Source organism: Prionailurus bengalensis, chromosome A2 (genome assembly GCF_016509475.1).
Source record: "Prionailurus bengalensis isolate Pbe53 chromosome A2, Fcat_Pben_1.1_paternal_pri, whole genome shotgun sequence".
Classification (NCBI taxonomy): Eukaryota; Metazoa; Chordata; class Mammalia; order Carnivora; family Felidae; genus Prionailurus; species Prionailurus bengalensis.
Genome location: NC_057348.1, coordinates 140,482,474 through 140,506,040, shown reverse-complemented (window position 1 = coordinate 140,506,040; position 23,567 = coordinate 140,482,474). Strand labels below are relative to the sequence as shown.

The following is a 23,567-nucleotide window of genomic DNA, read 5'->3' as shown; positions in this document are numbered from 1 at the left end:
TCTCACAGTGTGGGATTTCAAGCCCTGCGTCAGGCTCTGTGCTGACAGTGCAGAGCCTGTTTGGAATTCGTCTCCCTCTCTGTCTCTGTCTCTGTCTCTGTCTCTGTCTCTCTCTGTCTCTCTCTCCCTCCCCCCTCAAAAAAAGTATAAATAAACATTTAAAAATTTAATAAATAAATAGATAACATTTAGATGGAAATTCAGAGGAGCTAGAATAGCCACAAAAGAAAAATGTTGGTCCACCACACCTGATTTTTAAGGTTTATAATAAAGCTATAATAATCAGGTCAGTGTTACATTGGTATTATGAAAAAGGTTCCAGGTCAATTCAGTGACGGAGGATAAGGAAGGCTTGCCTCCCTCTTGTGTGGATGGAGGTTGAGGTGGAAGCAAATTCCTGTGATTGGTGGCTTTAAAATATTAGTAATGGGGGTGCATTAACTTGGGGTTTTCACCATGTCATATAGATGTTTATGATTAATTGAAGTGCCAAGAAGAGAACTGTTGTCATTCTTCTAAAAATACTGTAACAATAATATGATTCTAAGAAAGACACTCCTTTCAGTTTAGTTGAGCTAATGAATGCAAAATGCATATAAATACTGTGCTGGGACTAAGTGTACATAATTGGAGAATACATGGCCCTTGTTTTCAGAGGATGAATGGTGCATTGGCGAAACACCCTATGTAGGGACCTGTCACAAGTCAGTCAATGATATGTCCTTCATTGGATGTGTAAATGAAACGTTATGGGATTATGCAGAGGGAGAAGTGTTTGAGGACATGGTGGAAAAACTTGATCAAGAGTGTGCTATTTGAACTAGGTATATGGAGTTTGACAAGTTTCAAACATAATATTCCAGCAGAGTAAACATAATGAGTTAAGATGAGAAATATAGTATGTTTGGGCATTTGTAGATTATTTGGCTGCCATCTGTTGTATCTTGGGTTAATAGCAGGAGGCAAAGGTCAAGTTGTTAATTGCCGCAGGTTAAGAAAGAGTTTGAATTCTTGCCAAAAAGTTGCCCTTTATTCTTACCAAAGAGAAACCTGTTCCGTTTTGAGCATGAATCTGTATATTAAAAGATAATTGTCAAGAATTCATGGAGAATAGTGTCCTTTCAGGCTATTAAAATACATCAGGCCAAAGGAAGTTACTGTATAAATTCAGCTCCACATTTATATGATTGCATATAATAGCATATATGTATAGTGAATAAAGTGTCTTTTCTCATTGATTTCCATTAAGAACTTGGAGGTATGAGAATTACTTAAATATTTAAGAAACCAATTGTTAGTTAAAGCTCTTTGGCACAAATAACAGAAACTGGTTCTGGCTGGTTTAAGCAAAAAGGAATTTATTGGCTATCAGAGGATCCCATGGAATCCGGGACAGAATTGAACAATAAAACTTCAGGAGCAGCAGGAGGCTGGGAAGTTCTGAGAACAACAGCAGGAGTTGGTGGAACTTCTCTCAACTCCAGTCATCTCTTCCCTCAACCCGTTAGTCCTGTGACTCAGTTTGGAATTCTAAATTTTAGGGAGAGAATCTTAATTGAGCATAAGCACAGGTGCTTGTCCCTGGAGAAAGGAACTGAGTCTTTAATACCAGAAGTATTAGGGTTGGGGGACAGGCAGTACCTGCTTATGTTCTGTTTATCGTGTGTATAAAAGTTAGTGAAAATTCTATTAAGATATAGTACATGATTATTTATTTGGTCTGTCACTCACCTAAACCTGCTTTAGATGCCATTGTAAAAAATATTTACTGTACTAAGGTGTTGTTTTTAGTTACAATTCTGATCCCAGATTTTCAGACTGTAAAGGTGTGAGGGTTTCTTTCATGTTTTCGCAGGCTTGGGTTTTTTTCCTGGTTCTCCTTATTTTTTAATTGACCAACTTGCTGAAAACAGGAAATGTTAGTTCTCTAATTACTAGTTTCTGTAAGCTAGTAGTAGAGCTTTAAAATGATCTGATTGGAAATATAGCAACTGATAATGTGAGTATCATAATAGTTAACATTCAAGAAGTACATACAATGACAAGCAGTCTTCTGAGTACTTTCTGTATTTCATTTAAATTTAATCACCCTATGATGAAGAAATTGTTCAGAACACTTTACATGTATTAACTAATTTACTCTATAACACAAAATGAAGTTAGTAATAGTATCCCCATTTTGCAGATTAGGAAATGGATTGGAAAGATGAGTATATAATTACCTAAAATCGCTTAGCAAGTGAGTGGTGGAATCCACCCCAGACTCTGTGCTTTAGTCCTCACGTTATTCTTCCCTGGGATATCTGTGATTCTCTACCCTTACTTTGTCCCCTGTCAGAATTCAGCATTTGCTTCTCAGCCTTTCTAGAGCACTTTATTTTTGTTTTCATTTTGGTACATTTCATTTGGTACATTTTCATTTTGTAGCATAGTTTGTTATTCATTTAAAACATATCTCCCTAATTAGGTCACTGGAGACAGAGACCAGCCCTTAATTATTTTTCTGTTTTCAGTATATAATAAATATCTGTTAAATTGAATTTCATACTGTATTCAAATTGAGTCTCTAGTTAGCCAGACATTTTGGAATAAATATGATTTTATTCTTTTTATTATGAATATTCCTTTGTATAATGATTCCAACTCTGTTCCACTCCTGACCTTATAAATTCTATGTCTTATTCTAATAAAGTATTTATATAAAATCTCTCCCTTGGATTTTCCAGAGCAGTACTATCCAATGGAACTTTTCATGATGGTGGACGTATTCTGCATTTGTACCATTTAATAAGTAGTCATCCATGGCTATTGAGCATTGGAAATGTGGCTAGTAAGACAAAGGGACTGAATTTTCAGTTTTAAATACCTGTGTGTGGCTAGTGAGCTCCTTATTAGACAGTGCAGCTCCAAAGAGCAGAAGGAAAAGGAGTCTAGTAGCATCTTTTCACCTCCTGCCTTAGGCACCTCCTGCCTAAGTCACTCACCTTGGCTCAAAATTAATTCTTCCCAAATAATGTATGCATTAAAAAACATAGAACATTTAAGTATCCAAATATGTACGTGGGATCCAGTCACCCATTCCATTTAGAGAGAAAATTGTTAGCTTGCTGTTTTTGCCTTTATAGTGCTTAGTGTAACATTATAGAGTAGAATTAAATTATATAAAATCCTAACATTTAACCCTGCCCCCCAAGTTTATGGTTTATTAATGATAAAAATCTTTTAAAAGAAAAAAAAACATGATCTACCATTTATTTTAATACAGTCTGCTTCCTACTCCTCTGTGGTGGTTGCAATCGAACATCTAGTTAGGCATGTTCATTCAGTTTCAGTAATGATAACTGGAGTTAGAAATATTGGTTCATGCATTTTGAATAAAAAATGCCTTTTGAAACTAGCAACATTAAGCTTTCTGAGGAAGTATATAAAATTTGGTTTATTAAATGATTTCAAATTATTGAGTAGATCATTACTGATGTTTAACACTATAATTTTAAGTCTGAAGTTGTTAACAAGGGATAAAATTTTTAATTGAAACATAATTGAAATACAGCATCATATTTTAGGTATACAGCATCGTGATTCAACATTTATATGCATGGCAAAAGGATCACCGTAATAGATCTGGTTACTGTAAAGTGTAAACCTTAAAAACAACCTTAGAAAGGTCCTTGGGGCACCTGGCCAGCTTAGTCGGTAGAACATGTGTCTCTTGATCTCGGGGTTGTAAATTCAAGCCCCAGGCTGGGTGTAGAGATTACTTAAAAATAAAATCTTTGAAAAAATAAGAAAGATTCTTGCCTCTCTTTTTTTTTCTTTTCTAATAATTCTTATACATCATGTATGAGTCTCAAATTTTGAATCTAAAGTCTTTAGGTTGTATGTTGAATTTAAATTCCATTTACTCTCAGATTAATTTCTTTGCATGTTCTTCCCCCACCTTGATTGTACATATGAAAGTCAAGCAAATTAAATGTGTGTATATATATATATGTGTATATATAATATATAATGTGTACAAAAGAAATGTGTATACATATTACACATAATTTATATACTTCTATTTATATTATATAATACATGTAATATGTATACACATTCTTATTACTGTCTTTAAAAGCTTGGATAATTATGAATTGCTGCATATAGAATAACAAATATGGAAGACAAAATCGACTGAATTTTATTTAAACTTGCTTGTCTTGATTAATCATGTTAAGACTTCAAAAGACTCAAAGGGAAAGTTTATGAAAGAAGCCATAGACTTTGGCCTTCATTACAGACGTAGGCTATCTTTTTATAATAGCCAAAGTTTGCCTTTTTATTACTTTATGCCTTTAGATATTATAGTATGTTATTTTCAGCAATGTTCACTTAATTTTTAAGGGAAGGCTTTTTGGGGCGCCTGGGTGGCTCAGTCGGTTAAGTATCTGACTTCGGCTTAGGTCATGATCTCACATTGTGTGAGTTCAAGCCCCATGTGGGACTTTCCGCTTTCAGCACAGAGCCTGCTTTGGATCCTCTGTCTGCCTCTCTCTCTGCCCCTCCCCACCTCACACACATGTGTTCTCTCGCTCTCTCAAAAATGACTTTTTTTTTTTTTTAAAGGAAGGCTTCTTAAAAGCTGCAAGAAATTCTTCCTGGGTTACAGTTTCTAGATCACAAAGATCTTTTTTTCACCCAGACTTCTACCATGATATGACTTGAGTAGGTCTTTTTCTTTTTTGTGTGTATTTTCACATCAATATTTAATTTTTTGAAAAACTCAAATACTCACATGGTATAAAATCAAAATATATGAAAGTGAAAAGTTTCTCTTCCATGCTATCTTCCATTTGCCTCGTCCTTCCTCCCCTCACAAAACACCTTTGCATATACAAAATAGGTAGCAACTGTGTCCATTTTCAGTTTTATGCATACTAGGCAAATATTGATTCTTGCTATTGTGCACAAATGTTAACATACTACACCTTTCATTTTACATCTTGCTTTTTTCTCACATAACAATGTATCTTGAGGATTTTTCCTTATTACTTAGAACCTCTTCGTTCTTTTATTTTTTTAGCAGCTGTATTGTATCTCATTGTATAACTAAATTGTAGTTTATTTAATGAGTTGTGTGGGTATTTTTCTTGATGACCTAGAAAGTTCGAGTTGCCTGAGTAATTCTGGATAATATTAAGGTTCTGAAGATCTGAATTAATAAATGTAAGATTTGAAATATTTTGTTGATTTTGATGGAAGTCTTTCTAAAATGTGTTAGTGCTTTACCGTGGTTTAGTACAACAGAACAAACACATTACTGAACTTACTTTAACTCCTATGTGATAAAGTAGGTCCCTATGTGAATATTTGAGGTACCATATATTTTACTCTGGTATATTTTCTTGCTCCAAAAGAAATACATCATTATTACAGGATGCAAATTGCCTATCATGCTTCATCTGATGAACATCCATTTTGATTATGGTTAAGACTTAACTTTTTTGGGGTTATTGTGAATCAGTTATAGCTCTTCTTTCATACTGTATGTCACGCTATCTTTGCTTATGTAATATTTCTCATTCCTGCTAATTATCAGATCCTTTCATCTCAGTATTTTTTAGATATTTGCCTGTACTTTTTTGAGTATGTGGGCTCTACTGCAGCGGATTTATGGCAGATCTGCTGTCCAGGAAACGCTCACGTGGGCTTCCTTTCAGAGAATTTTTGTTAGTACCAATGCGATGTGTACTAGTGGGGAAACTCTGGTACTAGTTACGTCAGAGATCGTAACTTTTCCTGTTCCAAGTATTCATTTATGTTGAGTAGAGTTGACACACAGCATTATGTTAGTTTCAAGTATACAACATATCTCACCACCAAAAGTGTAGTCACCATCTGTCACCATACAATGTTGTTATAATACTATTGACTATGTTCCCTGTGTTTTGTTTTGTTTTTAGTGTTCATTTGTTTGAGAGAGAGAGAGAGAGAGAGAGAGAGAGAGCGCGCGCACACAAGCAGGGGAGGGCAGAGAGAGAGGGAGTCAGAGAATTTGAAGCAGGCTCCAGGCTCTGAGCTGTCAGCACAGAGCCCAACTCAGGGTTTGAACTCACGAGCTGTGAGATCATGACCGGAGCCAAAGTCGGACACTGAAGGGACTGAGCCACCCAGGTGCCCCTGTGTTCTCTGTGCTTTTTTTTTTTTTTTTAATGAACTTTGAACTTCTCAGCATATTTGATTCCTATAGACTTTAAAAAATGTTTTTTTAATGTTTGTTTATTTTTGAGAGAGATAGAGACAGAGTGCAAGCCGGGGTGGGCCACAGAGAGAGAGAGAGAGACAGACAGACAGACAGACAAAGAAATCTTAAGAGGCTCCAGGCTCTGAGCTGTCAGCACAGAGCCCGATGCAGGGCTCAAGCTCATGACCTGCGAGATCATGACCTGAGCCGAAGTCAGATGCTTAACCGACTGAGCCACCCAGGCCCCCCTCCTGTAGACTTTTTAATTCTAGATTTCATTTTATTCTTTAGCATTTCCTGTCCACTAAAAATATTTAACCTAACCATTGGTGTAGTTTGAGAGGGTCTAATTACCTAACCAGTCCACTGACTTTTGAAGAGAATCTTCTTGGTAAGGCCTAGTGAAAAGAGGAACTGCTTCCTCCTGAAATGGACTAAAGTGCCTTGTTAGGCAAGCTCATGTTGCTTATTCTCATAAATAGTAGGATATTAACTGTAGGTTAAGTTACAACACTTTTTGAGGGAGTCAGGGAAGGGATATGATAGATGACATCTGAACTGAGGTTTGAAAGGTGAACAGAATTAGCCAGGTAAAGGGAGGGTGAGAGAGGGTGTTTTGACTTTGGGAGCAAAGAGCTGAAATGGAAAATCAGGACATGAGAGAGGATAATGACTAGTGAAAGATGGTGCCCTGTGTCTTCAGTGTACAGTGTGATGGGTGAGAATGAGGTGGCACATGCATTTCTTTCTGTGATTGGGAACAAATTATCTCCTCCATCATTTCGCTAATATTCTGCACTGGTTAGACCACATGTAACTATAGACTGATGAGGGCAACCAGACTGATAAGGTATCCATAAATCAGGTCAGATGAGAAATGACCAAAATAAATTCTTGCTGAAAAAGAGATGACCTGAGAAGTAGGGTTGTTGGGGCACATCTTTATGAAAATGAAAATGTTATTGCCACTACACATATATGATATGCTGTGATTAGTGGGGGAATAGTTTACATCTCCAGTTTTGTAGCATTGTAGCCACAGTAACTAGCACTGCGCCTGTCACATAGCAAATGTTCAACAGATATTTAAATGAACGATTAAAGATTAAATACCTGTGGGTGGGAATTGCCAGGAAAACAGGTTTAGGTTCAGTATCTATTTTCTGAGTTGCTCAAGAATAAGAGTTTTTCCCTTCAAGTTGTGCACTCTCCATTGGAGCAAGCATTCAAGCAAATGTTATTTAATTGTCTGTTAACAATATCACGTGAGGAATTCTTACTTTGGGTAGAAAGTTAACTATAAAGACTCTTGCAACCCATCCACATAGACCCACACATTCCCAGTGACCTTTCAAACCTTTTTTTTATTGAGTGGTTTTTTGAAGTTGCTCAGCCGCAGTTTTTTTCTGCTGATAAAGTCACTGCATGTTAAAAAGTTACTACATTAAGTTTGGTTTGGCAAAAGGAATAAATTCAGTTCGCTCTTTTTTTTTTTTTTAGATACAAAATCCTGTTGCTGCAATTGGTGCATTATATCGTTACTCCAAATAAGGCTGATCCACGTTTTGTGGCCTGAAACTTACATAATTTGGAAGGGTTCTCTTTAAAAAAAGAATCCAAAATTAAATATAAAAATGGTGATTTAGTATGAGAAAAGATAACAACAAAAAAATGCCATAAACATCACAAAATCCAGAAAAATAGCTTATTATTATAACTTATTTCTATTACTATTAATTGATACACTTTCTTGATATTTTTTTTCCTACTTATTTTGGCTATCTATTCATTGAGCACCTCTTTACATGACAACAATTTTGTATTTTCTATAGAGAGATCCTTTCTTCTTGCACACGGCTTAGCAAACTATAGCCTGCTTGTGTTGGTAAATGAAGTTTTATTGGAACATAGTCATCTCCAAATTATCTATGGCTGCTTTTGCACATGCTATAGCAGCAGAGATAAGAGAGGCCAAAGAGCCCACAAGCCTAAAATATTAACTATCTGGTATTTTATAGAAAAGACTCCTGCTCTAGTATGTTTGATCAAAATATTGATAGTTGTGAAGCTCAAAGAAGTTTCCTTAAACTAGTTACAGGTACATCTTTAATTTCCTTCACTTTGTTTAGAGGATGCTTCTTGCCTGGGGAAACAACTCCAGCTCTTGATCTTAGGTGGCTGGACCACTCTCCTTTCCCCAGAAGTGTTCAAAGTTTGGTCTTAGTGTGCCACCCCCAGCAGGGTGCTAAATAGCAGTCATTCATACCTTTTCCTTGGGGTTAAAGATTGGGTCTGGGAGCATTTTGTGTTCCAAGAGGGACAGGTTATTTGCTGGGGCTGGACGGATGTCGAAGTAGTGCATCCTTGATGGAAGTACCAGGATGACCTCCAAGAATAGCTACAGAGGAGCCCTTAAGCATGCGGCTCGGGTTGCTCCTTCATGTGCTCCCCAAAGGAGAACAAACCAAACTTTGTAAGGGACACTTCCAAGTAAAAGATTCTGAAACTTAAATGAATTGGCTTCTTGGTAAATCTGCTTATGTCCCCAGGTCGTATAACTTACATCTGTTTGAAGTTTTTCTTTCCATAAAGATCCTTTTTTCTCATGCAGTAGTAGTCCTCTATTTGCTACCGCCACTAACTTTCCCCTGCCCTCCTCCAAAATAAGGTAAACCAAATGAGATCAATAGAGGGATAAAATTATATTAAGGATATATAGTTCTTTGAAAATCATTTAGATGTGAAAGGTCAAAAATCTAACAAATTAGTAACTGGGATGAATCAATGAGTAGTGTATGGTGAATATAAAATGAGCATCTGATTGTGAAATTCATCCAGAGCTGACCAATATGAACTCTGAGAAATAAATTGACCTCTTCTGTAAAATGAAGGGATTGGATTATACTCTGGATAAATTTATGGTGAAATGATACTGGGGTTCAGGAACACTGAAATCCTATCAGTGACCAAAGTAACAACCTTCCACCTTCTCTTCCAAACTGTTACTTGCACAGGAAAGTGGTAGCAGAATAAAAAATATATATTTAATAATATATAAATAAATATATTTTATAATAAAAATGTATAATATACTTAGGTCTTAAAATATAACATACTTTATATTATAGCATAATATACTTTGTATATTTTATAATGTATTTTGTACACATACACACACACGCGCGCGCATTTTCTTGTTGCCAGAGCTTGGGGCGCAGCCGGTAAATGTTAAACTTTGGTCAGCTGAGGTGGTAATCCTTGGGACCGTCCTTCTCATCTGCACCTTCATTCCCTAAAAATTGAAACCCACAGAAGAGGAAAGAAGAAAAACTCCCTAAAGCATGTCTACTTAAGCTACAGAGAAGGGAAAGGCAGAAGAGAGCAAGCTGCACCTATTTGCTGCCCGTCTACTACAGTGTCCTGTCTATTTGCAAACCTAACCCAGTCTATATTGAGATCACTATTCCTCTCACCTTTATCTATGTATGATTATCCTTCAAGTAGAAAATTAAGAGGATGGTAAACTTTGCCATTTGTGGTTTTAGCATCTATAATTTTGATTGCAGGTAATGCTAAAGATCTTTGCCACATAATTTACAGCTTTTTGATGTATGAATTTAAATCACAGACACCATATGAGATTGATGTGTGGCCATGACTGGTTTAGTGAGTGAGCTTAGTCTCTTGTCCAGTACATATCTTTTAGTAAGGCTTTTGGATGTAAAATGCATTTAAACAATGATTCCAAAAAAGAAAGTGCATTGATAGTGAGAGTGAGCTCTAAAACTTTTACGATTTATAGATCAAAATTTCTGGGGCGCCTGGGTGGCTCAGTTGGTTGAGCATCCGACTTCAGCTCAGGTCATGATCTTGCAGCTTGTGGGTTCAAGCCCCGCGTTGGGCTCTGTGCTGACAGCTCAGAGCCTGGAGCCTGCTTCAGATTCTGTGTGTGTCTCTCTCTGCCCCTTCCCCACTCACACTCTGTCTCTCCTTCAAAAATAAATAAACATTAAATTTTTTCTGAAAACTTTACTGGTAATTTTAAACACATGTCCAGTATAAATGAAATGGAGGAAGGAGCTAGAACCATCTATACTATGTTATTATTATATTAAAATAATCTCCTACATGTTGCTGCAAACAAACCACCAGAAAACTTTGTGACTTAAAAGCAGTATTGATTTATATTTTATGATTCTGTGGATTGGTGGGGTGTCTAGTTTGTCACCTATGTTCACTCATGCAGTGGCATTCAGTGGGCAGTCCAGTGGGAACTAGGCTTGGCAAGGACAGGTAATATGATGGGGCCAGCTCTCCATATGGTCTTTCACCCCAAGATTTTAGGGCAGCAGTTCCAGGAGGGCAAGCCACTACGTACAAGTAGTTTTCAAGCTTCTGCTTATATTTGTTGAGGCTCTATTGTTCAAAGCAAATCATACGGACAAACCCAGGGTCCTTGGGCGGGGTGTGGGGGTGGGGAAGAAGAGTATACCAGAACTGAGATACTAAGAGGCATCAAAAGCCATTATAGGAATGATAAACCACTCTACTACATCTCTAGACAAAGTCTCCAAACTGCACATGGCTGTTTATCTCTCTAAACCACAGAGGTGAGCCATGTTTGATGTTATTTTAATATGAAGTCTGTGACTTCATTCCATGCCACTCTTCTCTTTCTTACCTACTGAGATTAGCACTTTCCCACGATAGGGTCTTTGTTGATCTGTCTGCAGTGGAATGCTATTTCCTCTCCTCTTCCCTCCACCCCTTTGCTCCCCTGACTCATTCAGTTTCATCCTTCAGGTAAATTGTTACTCTTGGGCAGCCTTCCCATGCTGGATAGGTTTTACATTTTTCCTGCATGATGCATTTTTCCTTTATAGCATTTGTAATCATTAACAATGTCTTTGTGCCCATGAGAACACATTTCATGAGGACCATGTCTGTAATAAATTTTTGTGCTTGACCTCACTTTCATTCACCCCCACCCCCATTTATCACAGTTCCATGTACGTAGTAGGTGCTCAGTAAACATTTGGTAAATGAATATGCCTAGCATGGTCGTTTTCTTAAGTAGCTACTAAGGCCTAAAACACCATTTCTGCTTGATCCATAAGACAGCAGCTGTTTTCTTGTGGCTTTTATATACATACACACACACACACACACACACACACACACGAGATTCTGTTACTGCTTTTGTCCACTTTCTCTTTTAATCCTCCAACTTTGCTTTTTAAAAAATTACGGTTTCTTGTGGAGTCTTCTGTCTTTGATGTATTCTTTTTTAATCTCTACCTTTTTCTATTTTCCTTTCTCTTTCTGGTTATTTCTCATTGTGGAAATTACCAGCTGATAAAATCTGCCCTTTCCAGAGTAAATTATTGGTGTTTTCTTTTCCTGGGTAATTTTTACTGATACTTTCCAATCAGGAGTCTTGTTTCTATTTTTTTTTTAAATTGCTGGTTTCTGTGTTGGGTTTTTTAGGTGGCTGTGTAACTAAAGCATTGTTATACTTTAATTATTTAGAAAATTGCTCCTTGAAATTACTGCACAATTAAATAATTATGAGTTCAATCAAATTCCTCGTTTACATGATTTTTAATTTAATTGAAGTATAACCAAATTTTTTCTTTTTCTTTACTTTTATAATTCCTTTTATGTTTCATATTAAAATTTCATATTTATGATACTTTTTTTTTTAATTTTTTTTAACGTTTATTTATTTTTGAGACAGAGAGAGACAGAGCATGAACAGGGGAGGAGCAGAGAGAGAGGGAGACACAGAATCTGAAACAGGCTCCAGGCTCTGAGCGGTCAGCACAGAGCCCAACGTGGGGCTCGAACTCACGGACTGTGAGATCATGACCTGAGCCGAAGTCAGACGCTTAACCGACCAAGCCACCCAGGCGCCCCCATATTTATGATACTAATGGGTCATTTCATGTGACTATATCGTCAGAGTATTTAGGAACATTTAAAGCAGTTTTATATAATAAGAAAACTTAGGATGGATTTTCCTGGATTAGATTTTAGGAATTTGGATGGATACACACACACACACACACACACACACACAAGCTGGAGTGTTTTGGCTATTAATCTAGACTATCATGTCCATAGGAAAGACTTATGTTTTCAATCCTGTGATTTTTTTTTCCCCACACTCTGTTTATTTTGGATATTAATTGAAAATATATCTTTAAAAATGATTTCCTTCAACAACATTGTATATTTATTGGATTATTAAAATAATATTTGTAGACAGTTGTTCATTATTAAGTCATCTTAGTACTAAGTAGGCAGTTGGTCAGGCAAGGATCTACAAGACCTAGTATCTTCCAGTCTTTTCCCTGTCATTAGCTGATCCTGTAATAAAAGAAACGTCTGTTTTCCTAATCTAAAATTCTTATTTTGACCTGTTATATAACATTCTGATAATGTGAAAAGAATGTAAACTATAGAAGTGGTGAATCTTTGTGATTTATGTCTTTCTTACTCAGGATGAAGCTCCCTGTAACAAGGTTGGTATGAGTATAGAAGGAATTGGAAGAAGTAGTGATTTTCTTAGTTCTGAGTCAGTGTGGTAGTAGCTAGTATATGTACAGGTAGAACCACCGTCCCAAGACTCATGGCTGTGGAAGGAGGCTGAGAGTCTTACACTTCTATAAATCATTTGGGCTTTAGAATTGTTTAATTTCATACTTACAGAAAAGTTGCAAATATAGTACAGAGAATTCCTGCATATCCTTCATCCAGATTTGTCAAGCATTTATGACATTTCGTTAGGGTTTCTTCTGTCTTATGTATGTACACACATATATATATACAGTTATTTTCAGAACCAGTTGAAAGTAATTGCCGGTATCATACCCCTTTATAATGCTTCATATGTGTATCCTAAAATCAAGGACCTCATAGTATTAGTATCAAAATCAGAGTATGTAATTTTTAATTTAACAAATGTTTGCTTACTTGGAGCAAAGTGTAGGTGAAGTGAAAATATATATATTGCAAAACTGTTCAGGTGCTTAAGGGAATTACAGTCCACTTAAATGAATAATCAATGCAGCAAATTATTCTATTTTAGAATAAGTTGTGGTACAATAAGATTTACACAAGATACTCAGAAAGAAGGTACTCTAGAAAAGTGAAGGAAAAAACCAGTCATTTAACCTAGGGAATTGGGGAAATAGTTCTTGACTGGTGCAGAGTCTGCCTGAGGTAGAAGTGCACCATTGAAGGACAGTGGGAGAGATCCACATCCCAGAGTTCATCCTTTATCTTCTGTCTGCTCTTGACAATGAAAGTTCTGAGGATGAATGTGTTATTTCAGTAACTTAGTACTGAAATATCAGGACTGTGTATGATAGGACAGGTTCTGTTTCTACAAAAGCTGATATATTACTTGTTTCCTTTTAATTAACAGATTTTAACCCTAATGTTATTGGGCTAATAAGAAATAGATTTCTTTTCCTAAGCACTTGTCCTTAGGTTGTTTTTCAATAATACCTCTCAGTTATGAGAGACCAGATGTAACGGAGTTGAGTAGCTGTAATTTCTTTAAAGGAATGGAAGGAATGTTTTCAAAAGCTTAATTAAGTCACTGTCAATCTAGGGCTTAAGGGATAGTCACTGTTTTAATGTTTCTAGCATTTATATATTAAATTTTATATGTGTAAGCTATTCTTGCATTTACTGTAATTTTCCTAATTAATCAGAAAGGGCTTTATATAATTTTCAGACTTTGCTAGTTTAAGATAAAAAGGGCTGAAAGAGGCATATACTGACAGTATGATTGTAGTAGAAATTTGAAAATCCAGTTATTGAAAATAGCTTCTGATTACAGGTGGGTTCTTCAGTATTAAAATTCTATAAATTGTTTTAGAATAAGGTTTATTCTGCTAACCACGTTTATGTGGAATGCTATTAAACTGTTTCACAGGTCTTTGTTTCTCAAGCAGATGTTTTAAGAATTTGTTTTACATTTATATAAATGTTTAAATGTAGATTTTTAGTTTTTGTTACTTTTTTTTAGGTTCACATATACGTTTTACATGTTAATATTTGGTCATTTGGCAAGGGGATTTCCGTAATGGAATTTCAGACTCTATTTGATAATCCGTTTTTTTCTTTTCTGAGCTGTTACTTCTTGTTTTTTTTTTTTGGTTAAAAAGAAAAGTAAAAGGATTTTTTTATTTTTTCTTGGTATCTAGTTTCCTAATTCTTTTTAGAAATGAATGCCTTTTGACAGCATCATACTAAAAGGACAGTAATTTATATGAATTTGCCTTAGAAAACAAATTTACTCATCTGATTTTTAAATCCTTCAGTCTGTTCTTAAATACCTTTGGGTCATATATGCGGAATCCATTTGTTTTTGGTTGAAGTTTTCAGTGTTAGGAGTTTGAGGTCGGGGAGCCCAAGCAGAAAATGATATGTGTTATACTTGGAGAAGAACAAAGTATGCTTTGAGCAAGCCAAAGGCATAGTGTCCTTTTTTAAGCCCAGCATCCTAGTATATACATTTGATATGTTTCAAACTATCTTTATCATTTTTTTAATGGCTCTTGTGGAAATTTTCTTTTTGCTTTGTGTGCTGTCAGTGACTATCAGAAATTCAAAGATGAGTTTGTGGTCTACAAAAGTTAAAAACATAACATGGAGCACTGTTAGTTAGGAAAGTCTTTATACAATTTTGATTCCCCAAAAGTACACTCATCTTACGTTTCTGACTTTATTATTATAACTAATATATATAAACTCTGTGTATATGAGTCTGAAGGTTCCCCAGCCGTAGTTAGGTAACCCAAAACAACTTTATTTCTAAATCTAATGTAGTCTATTTCCTTTTACAATGACCAGTATTCATTCAACTGATATACTATAATTACTTAAATCATCTCTTACTTCTGGTTTTTAAATTCCTTTTATTTAAAAGACTAACTAATATATTTGTATAAACATTTTGTTTCATATTTATATAAAAATAACAAATTTTTGAGGTATTTTAAATTATTTCCTTGCTTTCCCATTTAGGAGTGCAATCACTAGATTTAAATGTTTATTTATTTTGAGAGAGAGAGACATGCAGGTGAGGGGCAGAAGGGGGGGGGAGAGAGAGAGAGAGAGACAGACAGAGAGAGAGACAGAGACGCAAGCAGGCTCTGCTCTGTCAGCACAGAGCCCAGTGGCGGGGCTCAATCTCACAAGCCGTGAGATCATGACCTGAGCCGAAATCAGGAGTTGGATGCTTAACTGACTGAGCCACCAGGTGCCCCTGAAATCAGTAGATTTAGACCCAAAAACATGATTATTACTTTCAGAAGATTTGTAAGTGTGGTGTATCATTCTTACAGAAACTAAAATTGAATAGTTACTTCCTAGATTATACCATAAAAGAAACTTTATTTATTTATTTATTTAAAAGCTTAAAGGAGATTTTTTTAAGTGTATTTATTTTGAGGGAGGGAGAGAGAGAGAGAGAGAGGGAGAGAGAGAGACCGAACCAGCAAGGGAGAGCCAGAGAGAGAGGGAGACGGAGGAAACTAAGCAGGCTCTGTGCGGACAGCAGACAGCCCAATGCAGGGCTCAAACTCACGAACCGTGAGATCATGGCCTGAGCCAAAGTCGATGGATGCTTAACTGACTGAGCCACCCAAGTGCCCCTAAAAAAAACTTAATTTAGAATTAAACTAAAGTTTCCATTATTTTACGTTACTGTCATGAGTGAGGTGGCAACGTGGTAGAAGTTAATGTGCTGTGTTCCTTGCATGTAACAATTAGCTTCTTTCTTACACGTCTGAAAGGGTACTAGTTAGCTATATCCTTGGAAAAATTGGCACAACGATCACTCAAATAATTCTTCATGTTTTCAGTATAGCTTGCAAGCTAAGTGGCCATGTGCAAGTCACTTAATATCTTTTTTCCCTCAGTTTTACCATCTTTGAAAAAGGTGATACTAGAATCTGTCTTCCAGGATGGTATGATCAAAGTGTCCAGCATTATAATTTAGTAACCACAAATTTTGCTTTCGTTTGATTTAGTACCATACTAAAGTAGTTAACTGCTATACAGACATCAGCCTTTACTAACACTACTACTTCATTACTTAAATGTTCATTTTATTGGAAAACGGTGTAGTAGTCCTCCTTTGCCCATGGTTTTGCTTTCCATGGTTTCAGTTACCCAAGGTCAATTGCAGGTTAGAAGTAGATGATCCTCCTGACATATTGTCAGAAGGTCAGTAGTAGCCTAATGCCACATCGTAATGCCTATGCCTTTACCCTACTTCATCTCCTCACATAGGCATTTTATCATCTCACATCACAAGAAGGATGAGTATAGTACAATAAGATAATTTTGAGTAAGAGACCACATTTACATAACTTGCATTACAGTATATAGTTGTAATTGTTCTATTATTAGTTGTTAATTTCTCAGTGCCTAATTTATAAATTAAACTTTATCATAGCTATGTATCCATAGGGGAAAAAAACATAGTATATATGGGATTTGGTACTATCCGCAGTTTCAGGCTGTCCACTGGAGGGTTTTGGAATGTATTCCCCATGGATAAAGGAGGATTGGGGATTATTGTATTTTGCAAGGAGTAAGTACAGGATCTGAAGTCACAACTTGCCTGGATTGGAATTTCAACTCTGCCAGTTAGCTGTGTGATTTGGAGTAAATTATGTATCCTTTTAACTCTGAGGTTCTCAAGCATAAAATGAAATTATAATAGTAATAAAATTTAAATGGAGTTGTATTTAAAAGTGCTTAACACGATTTCTGATACATTCTAAGCAGCAATAAATGTTTCCTTTCCATAGTTATTTTTAGCATAGTTATTGTGTTATTTATTACTGAATAAGTAATTTCTTCAAAAAGTAACAATAAATGTTTATTATCCCCTTGTTCCTATGAGTCACAAATTCAGAAGCAACATAGCTGGGTGGTTCTGGTTCCATGTCTCTCATGAGGTTGCAATCAGGATGTCAGCAGGGGCTGAGGTCATCTGAGTGTTATTTTGAACCTAATGGCCATAAATTTTACATTTTCCAGACTATGTCTTCAGCGGTGGTACAGTTATATGCAGCAGATCGTAACTGTATGTGGTCAAAGAAGTGCAGCGGTGTTGCTTGTCTTGTTAAGGACAATCCACAGAGATCTTATTTTTTAAGAATATTTGATATTAAGGTGAGTTTTGTTTTGCTTCCACTTTAAACTGTAGGTGCTTAGGTTTTTTATTTCAGTTACGATTTTTACATATATTTATGTATGTTACGTATGTAATTTTTGTTTATCCTGTATGTATGGTTTAATACTTTTTACATCTTGGGCTTTCCCTACATGCTCTTTCTAATGATACTCTTCTATTTCATCTTGTCCCATACAAAGTAGTATAAAGTCCTTTCAAGGAACTATAAAAGTATATTTTAGTTTAGTATGTACTGTTAGTTACTTCAGCCTAGGCTTAAAGCATAATACAGTATCTATAATAATGTATTTGCCACCCATTTTTCCTTATGTTGTTTCTCAACATAGGTATGTTTACATTTTCACAGCTTTGTATCTCTCACATTCAAACACAAATCCACATTGTCCTAGATTGGATGCCCATTCTCAGGTATTCATTTCTTGTAGTTACCATAGAAGTAATTACCTTTTTGCAGAGATGAAGTCTCCATTTATCTTTTAAAACCTTTTCTATAAGTAGGCTTTTGTAATATTTATATGTGACAATAAATATAACCAAAAAACCCCAAAAAACACTGACTTTGAACTCTCCTGGATGATACTTACAGATAGATTGTATGTCAGCCTCTGTATGTTTAATTTCTCTGGGCCTTGGCTTGTTTGTTTATAAAATGTGAGAACCATCTGCGTCTATTGCAAAGTGTTTCCCTGAGATTAAGTAAGATTTAAGTTACTGTACTTTGTAACTTAGTGCTTCTTAGCATCCACTTCTCCATACTCCAAGACAGCTGAGAGATGTGGGGTACTCTGTTATCAGTGGCTTAACTATGGCAGTGATTCTAGGGGATGGGGAAACATGCAGTAGTTTGAAAGAAACCCATAGTTGTTTTGACATACTTCTCATCACCAATGAGAAGCACTGTTTAGAAGTAAAGTGCACATATAACTCCACAAAGAGAAAAGGAATGGGTGGTCCTGTGTGTATAGTGAATTCTGAATATTTTTAAGTCATGGTCTAGGTAGAACTTTGCTTTCAGAATAGGGCAATACTTATCTTCCTCTAACTACTGATTTCTAATTGTAGGCAACTGTTGCTGAATGCTTGGCAATTAGCCACCTTTGGTATTAAGGTTAATTCTATGTCTTCTACTACAGCCATACATGTGACAATCCAGTCACCCATGGCTCTCCTAACCAGAGTTTACCCTTGGTGCACCTTAATCATCAGTCTTTTTCTGCACGATTGACACTACTTTTACTAGTAGTATTAGGGAGCCACTGTATAAAATTTAGGAGTTCAAAGACTGTTAGTGAACAGTACAGAGAAGGTATATTTGACACTCCCAGCATCTTACAGAATTGAGGAAAAGAGCATGAAATGTTCCTATAATGTTTGATAGCACACGGTCTATTGCCAGTGGAACTAGGCATTGATCATCAGTGCATGTACAGCAGTATTCTATTCCTTCTGTCTGACATTGATGACCTAGTAACTGTTCTAGTTACGTATTTGACCAGGTAACTATATTTGGGAATACAGGCTAAGGAGATTGTATCTTGGCATACTGAATTAAGCTCACTCGATACGTAGTTTTTATGGAAGAAATAGCCAGAATTTACTATTTTCTTATTAAGAAAACACCAATTAAATTATGTTATATATATTTTATGCATATCTGTGTTTTCTGTGCATGTAAAAGCTATTATTAATAAAAACAATTTGCTTAATAGGAGTCATCTATTTTGGTTTATTCCTAGAGATTATCTTTTTGTTAACTCTTATTTTAACTGTTGTTTTCTAGGATGGGAAACTATTGTGGGAACAAGAGCTATACAATAACTTTGTATATAATAGTCCTAGAGGATATTTTCATACCTTCGCTGGAGATGTAAGTCATATTTTTTTTTTATTGCCCTGTTTAATGTAATTGTTTTTACATTTGTCTGTGGAAAGCATCTATGAGCTTTCCATGTAAACACTGTATAAAATAAAAAGAATTATTTTACTTTTAAAAGCATCTTCATAGATAGTAAAGAGGAAATGGCTACGATTTTAAAGGGCCAAAAAACCAAAAAGGATTTCAAAGAGTACTGTGAATATAACTTGCTACGTGAAAAGAAATTTGGTTTTCATCATCTTTTTGTCTTTGGGCAGATAGCTTAATCTTTCTGGGATTTAGTTTTCTGTAAAAATGAAGTCTGAATTGCCCACTAATCCGTGATATCTTTTAAACATTGAATATTATATTGCCATTCAAGTTATTTCGTAAAAGAGTAGCTCGTGACTTAGGAGAGTACTAAAATAAAGTAAATGTGTGTAGCGGGGAGAACAGAATTTCAAAAATTTATCACATATACTTGGGGAAATTGTTAGAAGGATTTCCATACCATCTGCTCCCAGGTCTAGATTATAGGTGATTTTAATTTTCTTTATTTTCATATTTGTATTTCCTAAATTTTCTATAATAAGAAAAAAGATGGTTGGATTAGATGATCTATCTTTTCAAAAAGTATTTTCTTCTCTAGCTATTGTTTTCCACATTTTTCTTAATAAAATATAGATATATGTAAATATATAAAAGTATGCATTAAGTACCATAATCAATAATGTCAGTGTGTTTCCACGTTTTTAAATAATTTACCTGAATTAAAGTTATAATTTAAATAATACCTACAGTTAAGCTGTAAAATAAAAACATTCCCTAGTAAAGATAGAGCTGGCCTGCATTTGACCATCTTTTCTGGTATTTGCTTTTTCTAAAATCCAAATTATTTTATAGAGCTCTGTTGAAGGATCAAATTTTTTTGTTTCTTTTCTTGTTGTTGTTGAAGATAAAGTATTCAATTTAATTTTGAGTGTCCACTGTGATAGGCAGCTTTTCTAAATGTAGTCTTTTACTTTGCTTTTTCTGTGCTTTTAGCATTCTTAGGTTTTTTCAAGTAAAATTAAAACTTTAAGGTAAACTGAATCTTTGTTAGTAAAGTCAGCTTTCCTTCTTCAGAAATGTACTTTGTTGGCTATCAACATTTTCATTAAATAAAGCTAAATTCATGTTTTTTGCTGTTTACCTTTTTTGCTAAAAAAAAAAAAAAATATTTCAGACTTGTCAAGTTGCTCTTAATTTTGCCAATGAAGAAGAAGCAAAAAAATTCCGAAAAGCAGTTACAGACTTGTTGGGCCGGCGACAAAGGAAATCTGGTAAACCTTTTTTTTTTTTTTTTTTTTTAAATTCTTTGAAACAGGAGCGAGCAAACTAAGGCTCATGGGACAGATCTGGCCCACCACCTGAAGTTTTAGTGAGACACAGCTATGTTTATTGGCTTACATACTGTCTGTATAGTATGTCTGTGGCTGCCTTTTTGCCACAACAATAGTTGGATAGTTACAACAAAGACTGTATGACACACAAAATCTAAAATGTTTATTCTCTGCCCCTCTAGAAAAAAATAAAAATAAAAAAGGTGATGATCCTTACTTAAGAGGCATATTAAGAACTAGTTTTTTTCAGTTTACTGAAGAACTCATTCTGATAACCTTTTTTTGTTCGTAATATTCCATGTATACTGACTCTTAAATTTGCGTTTTTATGGCATTGTTCTTACATTCTTAGAATATTTAATACTTTGTGAACAAAGACTTTTTAGGCAAGCCTAGAAGCAAATAAGCCACGTTGCAAATATAATCTGTAAACACTGTTTTGTCTCTATTTTGTCCCTAATGTTATCTATTATTAAACCATGAGAAACGCAGTGTAATTCATGAGACTTTAATACATGTAAGATAATTAGAGAATGATGCAAGATAGTGTAGAACTTTAAATTTATTGGTATAGAAATATTTGTTAACAGTCTACTGTTTCTGTTAAGAAGTGGGAGAAGGGTGATTAGGAAAGGTGAACCTCTCCAAAATCATCGTTTTAAGCAAATCAGTTAGGAGAAATAACATATGGGTATCGAGATCAGCAAATAGATATCCTTAAAACTATGCCATATGCTCCTTGAAAGTTTTCTGTATATCTGGGGGTACATGTTACCACTGTGTTCAGGGATGTGCTTTACCAATAAGAGGGACTAAGCCATGAAAAAAATAAGACATTGGATCTGGAAAACTGGAGTATATTCCATTTTATACTTCTCCATTAGTATTTTAATGTATTTCCAAGAGGGAAGTGAGGTAAAAACGAGAATAAAATGAAGTAAGCTGTTGCTCACTATTGCCTTCTTATTATATCTTAACTGTAATGAGCAAATAGGAGAATTGTTAGGGACCTATTTTTTGTTACTTCTTTTTGGGATCAAGGACATTTACCACTTGATTCCATGCTAGGGAAGAATTTAAAGCTATGGAATAATTTATGGTTTAGTACCTTATTTCAGGGACATGTGGTGCTCGGCCAGGGGCTTTCTGGGGTTCCTTTTAGCCAAAATGTGTGGCGTTTCCAAATCAAAGCGAGTAAAAAATGTTTCTTAAAATATAGACTAATTGACTTTGAAATAGGAAGGTCACTTAAAGGTGTCTTTCAGCTGGTATAGGAATTTCTTTTTACGCAGTTCCTAAGCATTTAAGCATGGTGTTTCACAAGCAGAAAGACCCCAACATTAGGGAGTCAGCTGATTCATCTTTGGGTAGTCCTTCATGCTAAGTCAAACTCCAGCTTCACCTCTCTTTAACTTAGATGCATGGAGTCTGACTTTTGGAGCAACAAAAAATTAGTCTGTTTTCTTTTCCTCCCAGTAGCCATTTAATAGTGGAAGCCATCTATCGTGTTCTTACGCCTTCACTTCTTTAGTTTAACCAGTTCCAGTTTTTTACTCATCACATGATGTAGTTATAGACTCATCCTGAGTACCGAGCTCTGAATCCACTGTAGATTTTTATGTCTTCTTCAGATGGTTCAGATTTGAACACAGTACTCCAAAAGTAGTTTCACTGGTTCCATGATACTAAAACACATCTCTTGATTTGATTAAATACTGTCCTGCTAATGTTTTAGCAAATACCTCACATTAGTACCTCCCATTCATTGTTCAGCCAAGCCATCCTTTTTTTCATATGTATGGCTTTCAAGCCAGGATACCGTCTTATTTTTAAGTTACTTTTTAGAATATACACTCTGAACTTTATATTTATCTCAGTATATTTCCATATCTGTGTTGTCATCACTTTAAGAAGTATTTCCTCTGGTTGCAGAGGTGACATCACCTGGGAAATGGGAGATTGACATTCATTGATATAGACAGAATTTGATTACGTCAAATGTTTCAAAAAGTTACTTCATCAGACCACCAGATGGAGTAATACATTTATGTTTCCCATTGCCAGGATTTTTCTCACTTGTCCTCCAGTTAAATCCTATTAATTTTAGTTTATGGCTATTTATAAACTAATTATTTTTATTATATCATCATTTATGGGTATTTCGCTTATAATTTTGAACAACTTTATAATTAGAAAATCCCTGGAAATTCTGTTGGTTTAAAATTCTTCAACCACTTTTGAATTTCTTAAATCTAAAATGATATCAGACCTCGTATGTAAGAGTATGAATACAAAGGATTGGTAGTTCTCCTGGTTTTTCTCCTTCCTAATCTGCTGTAGCTCTTTGTTATTATTTTGGTTTGCCCCGGTGCTCAGTTATCTCTGTGTATTTTCATTACCCTTATGCTTTCGCTCAGTCCTGCAGCTTGAAAACTGTCCGTATGCTGAAACCTTCCAAAGTTTTATCTGTATTACTGACCCCTCCCCCCAACCTTCAGACTAATTTACTTCAGTTGGACATCAGAATAGCTTTCAAACATAACATATCTGAGTAGAGCATTGGATCCATGTTCCCTGACCCCAATTAGACCTATTCCGACTCCTCTCCTAGTCTTCCTCAACTTGGTAAAATGTTCCACTCTGGCTTACCATGGTCCCTTGTAAATCCTATCCATGAGTCCATTGTCTCTTCCTTCAAACACAGAATCTGGATCTGTTTCTCACCACCTCTGCTGCTGCCTCCCTAATCTAAGCCACCACCTTCTGTCATCTAGACTACCCTGACTCCCTCACTGGCCTTTCTGCTACCACCCAGTGCCCCTTATGATCTCTTTTCCACGTAGTAGCCAAAGTTAACTTAAAAACACAGATTAGGTTATGTTA

At 35.5% G+C, this 23,567-nt stretch overlaps 1 protein-coding gene across 1 annotated transcript in view; it reads left to right on the top strand.

Moving 5' to 3' along the window:
- Nucleotides 1-23,567, top strand: part of WASL (WASP like actin nucleation promoting factor) — a 62,770-nt gene that overhangs the window by 14,050 nt on the left and 25,153 nt on the right. The window contains exons 2-4 of the mRNA XM_043589389.1: nt 17,291-17,425; nt 19,228-19,314; nt 20,528-20,624. Coding sequence (XP_043445324.1) covers nt 17,291-17,425; nt 19,228-19,314; nt 20,528-20,624 — 319 coding nt within the window. The remainder of the gene's footprint in view (nt 1-17,290; nt 17,426-19,227; nt 19,315-20,527; nt 20,625-23,567) is intronic.